A 9,696-nucleotide genomic window follows, 5' to 3' on the forward strand; every position below is an offset into this window, starting at 1 on the left:
GCCTGTGATTGGTTATGTCCCAACTGACATACAATTTGAGTATAACATTTATTATCCGTGTGACTGTGGTGTCTGGTCGTGGCTGAGGCTTCACCAGGCCGACCTTTGTGAGGTGCTGGGAGGTGTCGTGGCTGAGGCTTCACCAGGGCGACCTTTGTGAGGTGCTGGGAGGTGTCGTGGCTGAGGCTTCACCAGGCCGACCTTTGTGAGGTGCTGGGAGGTGTCGTGGCAGGAAGTGCTCCTCACTGCATATATGACTCTTAATTAAGGGATCCGTAACGGGGGTTTAGTATCGTGCTGGACGTAAACTGAGGTCCAGTTCCTTGGCCCACTGTCCAACCACTTGGGCTGGACGGTAGAGCGACGGTCTTGCTTCATGCAGGTCAGCGTTCAATCCCCGATCGTCCAAGTGGTTGGGTACCATTCCTTCCCTCCCGTTCCATCTCAAATCCTTATCCTGATCCCTTCCCAGTGCTACATAGTCGTAATGGCTTGGTTCTTTCCCTTGATAATTCCCTTCCTTGGCTCATTATCATCTTCTGTCATCCTTAAACCCAATCCCACGGGATGAGTATCATTCCCGCTGTCGGGGACAGGAAGCCTGTATGTATATATATACTTTAGGATTGAATGGAGCCCCACCCCTAGGTCATACCAGTGACCTGCCCCAGGATGCAGCCCCACAATAATTCCCTAACTCCCGGGTACCTATTTACTGCTAGATGAACAGAGCCATTAGGTGAAAGGAAACTTACCCATCTATTTATGTCTCGTCCGGGGATCGAACCCTAGATTCTCGATTGTTAGTCGAGAACGAAGCCACTGTACTACACGGAAGTAAGTAATTATCAAAAATAGGGCCCCAAGCGTGGACAATTGACAGACTTAGCTCCGTTGGTGTAAAGGATATTGAAGAGGCAATACACATTATTATTATTATGTCAATACCAGAGCCGAAAAAATAAAGCCTCAAGTCGAGCTATGTCGATGGAATCATTTCTAATTTTTAAAACTATTGGGAGATGTGCGTTCGTACGATTTTCCTTTCCAGTTTGTTACCCTTGATTACTAGGCTTACATGGAAGTGGTGTAGTGCAGGGTTGGACGTGTGTGTGTGTGTGTGTGTGAAAGAGAGATAGAGACAGAGTTACAGACAGGCCGAACTAGAGAGACAGACATAAACTGGGAGAGAGAGAGAGACAAATACAGACACAGACACAACCAAAGAGAGAGAGAGAGAGAGAGAGAGAGACAGACAGACACACACACACACACACACACACACACACACACACACAGAACGACACAGGGGGGAGAGAGAGAGAGAGCACAGTCCCCAAGTCCTGTGGCCTTCAGATCCTCCCGCGACCTCTCCCACAATAGCTAAGTTACATAACAAATGACCTGAAGGAAACATTGTAAATGCCTCAGAGAAGAGCCGACAATACTACAATGAATCAATAATGTAACAGTAATAATAACAACAACAACAATAATAATAATTGTAGTAATAAATAAATTTTTAAAATGATGATTTACACTCATAAATCCCAGATACTCAGGTATGGTAAAAAGGAAGACCTTAAAATATTGGGTACGAGACAACTTCAAAGCTGCCCATAGTAGGAGAGGAACGTGTAAAAGATCTGGGAATAATGATGTCTGACTACCTACCGTTTAGGGAGCATAACCAAGCAATATCGTTTACAAAAATGATAGGATGACATTACGATAACCTTAAAATCCAGGCTTGGGGGAGACTGTAGGACTCTCAGAATCCGTATAATTTGATTGTATATACATACGACGCCAAGGACTTGAACTATACGAGAGGGGATATACAATATACCTCGCTGCCTAGTGTGTATACACTGATATTTTAGTCCTGTGACTCACTAGACTAAGCAGCTGCGTCTCACAGCCTGGTTGACCAGATCACCACCAACCAGGAAACTTGGTCAGAAATCCGGGCAAAGGGGACAATGATTCCCGGAACTAATACCGGGTAAAACAGACGGGACAAAAAGTGTGTTTGTGGGTTGACTAGTAAGTTATTGTCATATCCTTAATAACCCGCCAGAGACTGATAGGACTTAACAGACCTTAGTAGATCTTAAGCCCAACGCCAAAGCAAACGGTACACTGATAGTGTATTCCGCTTATCTGTGTGTACAAGCTACACCCAGTTTACTTTAGCTGTGATGTACGTTCAGGATAACTAATAGGTAACACGCACATCAGTAAGCTTCTATAATAACGACCTTAATAACTATAACTACTCCCGTGCGGTTGATAGACCAGCTTAAGCTGAATAATGAAACCCAAATGGAACACAACAATGATTCGTTCCCACTATGCAGCAACTGCGTGACCTCACCAGGTGAGTGGGGTGACTGGGCGACGGGCTGGTTGATAGATGGCTACCACCCGTCACCCACGTGTTCAGACCAGGTGTCCGGCCTGATCGGCCCAGGCCAGATTTTTGTCCGATCTCAACTCACATTCCAGGTAGAATCGATGCTGCTTTGTTTGTCCCTCTGTTAACTCACGAAATCAATCTCTTTTATATTGGTTGGATGACGCATTTGCACACGTCAATCCATATATGAAAAACATGGGTTAGTCACTCCTGTCTAGCCCCGGGAAGGTGAGGGGTGATGTAAGGTTTGTTTTTCCAGTGCAGGGGCGACGAGGCCAGCTTTGTGGTGGTGGAGGTGCGTGCTTGGCAGGCCAGGGAGGGCGGAGCCGCTTCCCCACGGCGGCGGGCCGGTCGATTTTTCCCAGGATGAACTTGAGTCGTCCCCCAGCAACGCGATACTTTCTGCTGCATTATCTATCTGCAGCAGTACGGCTGTTCTTCCTTCTGCTATTGCTGTTTTTACTGTTGCTGCTCCTGTTACCACTGCTGATGTTTTTAATACTACTGCTGTTCCTTCTACTACTGCTGTTATTACTACTACTGATATACTACTGCTGTTCCATCTACTACTGCTGTTCATTCTACTACTGCTGTTCCCTCTACTACTACTGTTCCACCTACTACTGCTGTTCCTTCTACTACTGCTGTTCCTTCTACTACTGCTGTTGCTTCTACTACTGCTGTTCTTACTACTACTGCTGCTGTTACTACTACAATTAGTGCTGCTCCTACTGCTGTTGTTGTATATTCTACATCACCTTACAACAAGCTGCACAATATACAAGACAGTCTCACCCAAAGCCTAGTTACTGTGTAGAGTGTTGGGGTGGGCCAGCGGTACGTGTGGAGACAGTCGGGTTGGTTGTAATCAGAGCTACAGATAAGAAGCTTCACGTGGTGCTCTAGATTACTCGTTCCACTGTAACTACCACTTGTTCTGAAACTATTACTATCACTTAAGTGTTACTGCTGTATGTTTCAGTTTATACTGCTGTACTCGTTGGTGATGATGTTAGGTCCTCTTAGGCTCTGATAGATACTACTATATTACAAGAATTGTGCAGTAAATCCCGACCTATTCAAGGATTAGACGGGCATCGTGTATAAGGACAGGTTTGTTGTGTGTGTGTGTGTGTGTGTGTGTTTGCTGTTATAGAAAGCTGCTTTTAAGATGACTCTTCAACCCCCCCACCCCGTCCCCGCCCGCCCCTCCCCCATCCACCCTGTCTATCCTGGGAGTTAAACATCCCTTGGAGACCTCTACTCAGGCCTCTAGGGCGGTCCTCGTGGCCTTACGCGAGTTTGTCTTGTGCCGCCCAGCTGTGTTTCCTTACTCTGCAGGTAGTTTTAGCAAGACAGGAGACTAAGATCAACGTAGGAGGTTGATTAGTGGAGTTATATAGGAGAATACTGCCTACGTGACAAGCGTCAGGAAGTTCATTTCGATGGAAGAGGCTGTTTTGTAAACAAATCTGGCTATTTTGTGGCTTTCTGAAGAAATTTAGTAGCCAAAATAGGGCGCTTGTAATCAATTTGCAATTTTTCTATTCTAAATGATTAAAAAAGTATGTTAAATCAAGAAAATTTGCCTTTCATTGAACACAGCTTCGATCATTTTTGGAAATGCTATGTTATATTATGATACATATCGTTCAGGATCGTGGTTAACCTGAGGAGATTTCTTGATTATTGGTCTTATCTGGACGAATCCAAATGCATATTGTATGACTAAATAGGCATAAATGGAAGGCCTAATCATAATCGAGGCGTTGAGGCCTTAGAAGACGATGAAACAGCATCTTGAGACGAAGGAGAAGGCATAAAGCCACGCTGGCAACATCATACCCAAACGCGGAGAAAATATGTGGTATTTTACTACATTTTTCATATGTTTTCGCTGCGTTGCGCAACGATTTGAATGATAGGTTTTGTGGTTATAATTGAATTAAATTCCTATTACATATTGAAGAGGTTAATTTTCGTCATTTATCAGAGTAACTTTGACGTAGATATATCACAACGAGTTGCTAAAATGTCCTGAGGTGACGAATGTTTTGATCTAAAACATCTGAACATTCTCTGAACTGTGGCAACGATGACGGGGTCGGGTATATAAGGTGGCGGCGGCAGCGGTCTCCTCATTAAACCTCGTCACCTCACGCGCAACACACCACGTCTCTAAGACTTGTGCAAGATGTCTTCTCAACGCTACGCACGCGCTCTTCTCTCCGGGGCGGCAACTCTGAAAAATGTCGCAGGATTCCAGGTGTGTACTGATAGCTGTTGGAACTGTAATATATATAAATGTGTTAGTGTCTGAATGTTTATTTAGGTGAGTGCATCAATTTATTTGGTGGCTAGAATGTGGGTTTTGATAATTCGCAAAAAAAAAAAAAAATCAGTGCTTCGATGAATATTGTATCGTATAGCAGTGCAGGATATGTATGTGGTGTATAAAAAATGAACTGAACTAAAGAAAATAAGATTTTCAAAGTGTAAAAGTCCATCAGATATCAAGAAATGATTAGGAATATCTTAAATTCTTAAGATAGCTGTTTGTGACCCAGATCGATTTCTGCGGTGACTTCGGGTTAGTGAATGAGAGTTCACCCATGTATGTGACACGCATAGATCATTACGTTCATAGCTGTAACAATTACAGCTAGTTGCCTTCTAACTTGACTTATTAAGCCAATGAACAAATGTATTCTTAAATTGACATACAATTCTTCTTATTTGTAACTTGAGAGAGTATTGACGTATCACCTTGTGTCCACAGGCCAGGCGACAGACCCACCTGTGCGCCCACAGCCGGAGCCTGACCCTAGCTGCCGCCGCCCGTCACCAGCTGGCTAGAGCAGAGGCTCCACGCCCAGGTAAACATACATACATATACAATCTATGTAAACCGTTCTATATCAAGTAGAACCAGATACAAAATCTCTGCAATATTGGAAAGTGTTCATATCCAAATTTTATTTTTTTGCCTTTCACTGCTGACTTATTTTTATTTTTTTCCTACAGGTAGCGGTGTAGTGACTGCTTCCACGGGTAGCGACGCCCTTCAGATCACCTTCTGCGACGGCAGGACCAGAGAAATCCCGTACGTATGGCTGAGAGACAACTGCCAGTGCCACAAGTGCTCCTCCTGTAGGGGCCTCTCTGCTGAGGGCAACAGAGAGTTCCAGGTCGTAGCTTATCCAGAGATTATTCAGGTTAATATTTTAGTGTTTTTTGGTTCATTTTCTTGCCTTTTACTTTTTTCTCATTTGATTCTTCTGCTTTCTTTCACTTCTTTTTTTTCCTCTTGCTTTCTTTCACTTCCTATTTTTTTCCCTCTTGCTTTCTTTTACTTCCTTTTTTCTTTTACTTTCTCACTTTTCTACTTGCTTTCACTTGCTTTCTTTTTTTATTGTTTATTAGAACAATACATTTCACAAAATTATTCTTGCTTTCACTTGCTTTCTTTTTTCATTCTGTCTATTAGAACAATACATTTCACATAAAATTACTCTTAATTAAAATCTGAAGGCATGGTTTTAAATCCTGCTTATTCGTTTACCTCAAAACTGCTTTGCTATGCATTGCCTAACACTTATCTTTTACCCCCTCAGAGCAATGTGTTCGGCGTGGTGGTAGACTGGAATGATGGCCACATTAGCAAGTACCCTGGCGAGTGGCTCCACCAGGCGGCTCACACCCTGTACACCAGCTGAACGGTATGTGATGTATCTCGTACAACTAAACCCTTTTAACAATCGTCTGGTTCCTCTTGCTTCTGTTGCCACCACAACAGGCATCCAGTTCTTGTTTGCTTTCATCCCTATAACAGAAATTTATTTCCCCTTGCTGCTGTCATCCCTATAATATACATTCTGTTCATCTTGCTATCATTCTCCCCCTCCCCCCCTCCATTTAACAGGCATCCAGTTCTTGCCTATCAAATTCCCCTTCCTTAACATGTACTGGGATTTCCTTTGATGGATGAGAGCCTCTCTGATACCTGATATCATTAGCAGGCCTTACATTGTTTCTCTTTCTTGTTATCAAGAGATGCATTTTCATTATCTATTTAGTCTGTGGATAGACCTGTCTGTTATCTATAAAGGGTTCTTTCTCTTATATATATATATATATATATATATATATATATATATATATATATATATATTAGTGAGGGTACCACCTCTGGTGCCAATGTGGGGACCCATAGCCTCGGAAAAGAAAATAAAAAGTATTCAGAGGAGACCTTGTGGTTTCTCACTGAACACTAATATTATCTTCTCCTACCACCCCCATATATATATATATATATATAATATATAAATAAAACCCCTACTGTTGCCCAGTACAGTAATACCCTTTTCTTTTGATATTGTCTGCTATAACACTTAAAAATGTAAACTTATCAAAGATGCTAGAGCAAGTATGGCTATACTATATAGCATGCTGGCTTTGTGATTTCTTTAATTTAATGACAATAGACCTGTGTAGACAAGACGCTGGTCTTCATATGAAGCTTCTTGGCACTTCTTTTAACATTTCCAAATTGACAAATTTTGTACTATTGCGCTAGTTCTCTTTAATTATTTTGCAAATTCACTTCTAATTAATGATTAGAATTATAATCATCAAAATGATTATCTGAATAACTTCATTCTAAATATTTTTAAGAACATTCTTGTTCCTTTTAAAATTTACTGTTTTTTTTTTTTCATTCATTCTTATTGTATGAAATCTTTTTTTCATTTGTGTGGGTTGGGTAATTTTATTTAAACCATGTAATTAATCTATAATTTTTTGTTCGTTGCAGACTTTTCTTGGTGTAGCAGTGGGAGCTCAGTGGCTGTCAGTGCCACCAACCACTGTTAAACACGGCTTAACGAGTCTTCTCATGCCGACTTTGAAGGTCAATGGAGATTAGCTGTGCTGAAGAGAATTGTCTTCTGGTTGATTTCGTCCAATGATGGGAGTTCCAGCAGCCATACCTCTGCACGCTTGTGGCCGTTTCTATATCTTGTATGACGGCCCTGCGATTTTCTTCAGGCTGTTTTAGTCTTATGCCTTGGATATATGATTTATCTTAAGTGGTACCAAAAAGGCATGTATACATTATCTTTTATGTTTAGAGTCAAATGCACAAAAGTGATAGGTTAGCAGAACTAAATATCGCATTTTGGTGCCATAGGTTCAAGGTAAATGACTTGTAAAATCGAGTCGATAACCCCTGGCATGCCCTAGGACCTTCGATTCATTGTCACAGACCTTAAGGGAAATCTGGCAGGCTATGGCGGAGACGCCGGTAACAACCATGGAAGAACTCTTGTTCCGGTCCGCCCGCCTTGCATGGGGGCAGGCTGCGTCAGCTGTCCTGAACAGACACTGCTTGTTAAACTATAATTTTGTATATAGTGTTAAACTTTTGCATTTTATATGAATAAAATGTGTATAAATAGATCTATTTGTTTTGGTCCACCCATATTTTGAAGTGTAAACAATGCAAATCAGTGACATCAGTTCACTTGGTGGTGAATGAAAGTGTTCTTACCCAAGAGCCACCGTCTTTGGTGGCTTCTATGGGAGCAAGAATGATGCGGCTTGTCAGTCCTCGCCATTATTCCCAGGGACTTGTCCAGCTGAGGGAGGGAGGAAATTATCAGGGAAAAGTGCCAAGCTATTACGACTGACTTATTTACTGGAAAAGGAGTACAATTATGGCTTTGGTGGGTAGGCTGTTACATTAGTTTATTACCCTAATAGGATGGAAGAAAAATTCTGGCATTAATGACTATCAATCTCTATCATCAATGGACTTCTTAAACGTTACAATAAGCAAGTTTTATTAACAATTAATTGGAGTATCTAATCTTATGGAAATGTTCTAGAGTTAAATATAGATCTATTAAATAGTTTAAATGAATTTAGGACAAGAATAACACTAATGCTGTTGCGTACTTGATTTAATGGGACAACGTTAAGAATTTCATGAATACTAAGAACGAAGCTTTTTGTAACTTGAATGTTAATGACTTCAAAATAACAAAGTAAAAAAAAATACAAAAACTATTAAAGATCTAATTGTATCTCAAAGTAAAGTGTTTCAACTTTTTTTTTTTTACCAAGAAAGTAGTAGTTGTTTTTTCCTTGGGTATAAATATATTTTTGTTTGTTACTCCAATTTTCTCAAATTTTCGGTCAAAAAATGCAAAACAAATGATGGTACTTTACAAGACCCCCATCCCATCATGGGGTGGAGCATTGTTACACGTTAACCTCATTCAAAGCTAGAGATTTTATGAAATTTATACAGATACAGATTTTACTTTCGGAACCGTCTCTGTAATAATATTCAAATATATTAACCGTTTGATGCCCCTCATAATTGTAATTCCTGAAGCAGAAAATTTAAATCTACAGCTGGAAAATATTAAGTATGGGATTCCAAAATATCACAAATAATTCGTTAAAAGACCATATGTAAGTTAAATAATTGTAACAATCACTATTACGTCTTTATAGAATGATTTTTTTAAATTATTTTTTTAGTAAATGAGTTTGACACCCATGCGTTAGACGACCAATGATTAGAGCCTTCAAGAGCCTTGGTCCAAGAGCTGAAGGTCAGTTCTGCGGGCATAAATACACGAGTACACCCACAACTATTCCCGCAAACACCTGGCCCATGAGCTGGAGCTCACTCAGCCTATCAATGACACGCCCACAGGAGCACAATACCTGAGGCTCGGGGCACACACTCCCAACCTGACATCTCAAAACTATCCCATAGTTTGGAAAAAAAGAAACTTTTTATCAGCAACATAAATATAAGACATAGCCTCTCCTAGCAATCCATAGTTTAATACACGCTACCTTAGGCCTAATATTTTTTTTTTTTTTTTGAGATATATACAAGAGTTACATTCTTGTACAGCCACTAGTACGCGTAGCGTTTCGGGCAGGTCCCTGGAATACGATCCCCGCCGCGAAGAATAGTTGTTACAACCAAGTAGCCATTTTACTGATGAGTTAAACAGAGGCTGCAGTTAAGGATTTGCGCCCAGTAAATCCTCCCCGGCCAGGATACGAACCCATGACAAAGCGCTCGCGGAACGCCAGGCGAGTGACTTACCACTACACCACGGAGACTGATATAGTATATATGTATGCTATACTAACCCAAGGAATATTAAAGTGTGGTTTTATCTTTATTTTTTACCGGGCTTGATGATAATACAAAATTCTACAGTGCTTGGTCCATCAAAAGAAAAAAGATTTAC

General features: G+C 41.0%; 1 protein-coding gene across 1 annotated transcript; it reads left to right on the forward strand.

Moving 5' to 3' along the window:
* The first annotated feature begins 4,527 nt into the window (after positions 1-4,527).
* LOC123762276 (gamma-butyrobetaine dioxygenase) lies at positions 4,528-7,876 on the forward strand. Its single transcript, XM_045748700.2, has 5 exons — positions 4,528-4,685; positions 5,199-5,295; positions 5,444-5,634; positions 6,034-6,138; positions 7,233-7,876. The coding sequence occupies exons 1-4, from the start codon at positions 4,614-4,616 to the stop codon at positions 6,133-6,135; spliced, it is 462 nt and encodes a 153-aa protein (XP_045604656.1). The 5' UTR covers positions 4,528-4,613; the 3' UTR covers positions 6,136-6,138; positions 7,233-7,876.
* Positions 7,877-9,696: the final 1,820 nt, after the last annotated feature.

This window comes from Procambarus clarkii, chromosome 2, assembly GCF_040958095.1.
Source record: "Procambarus clarkii isolate CNS0578487 chromosome 2, FALCON_Pclarkii_2.0, whole genome shotgun sequence".
In the NCBI taxonomy this organism is placed as follows: domain Eukaryota; kingdom Metazoa; phylum Arthropoda; class Malacostraca; order Decapoda; family Cambaridae; genus Procambarus; species Procambarus clarkii.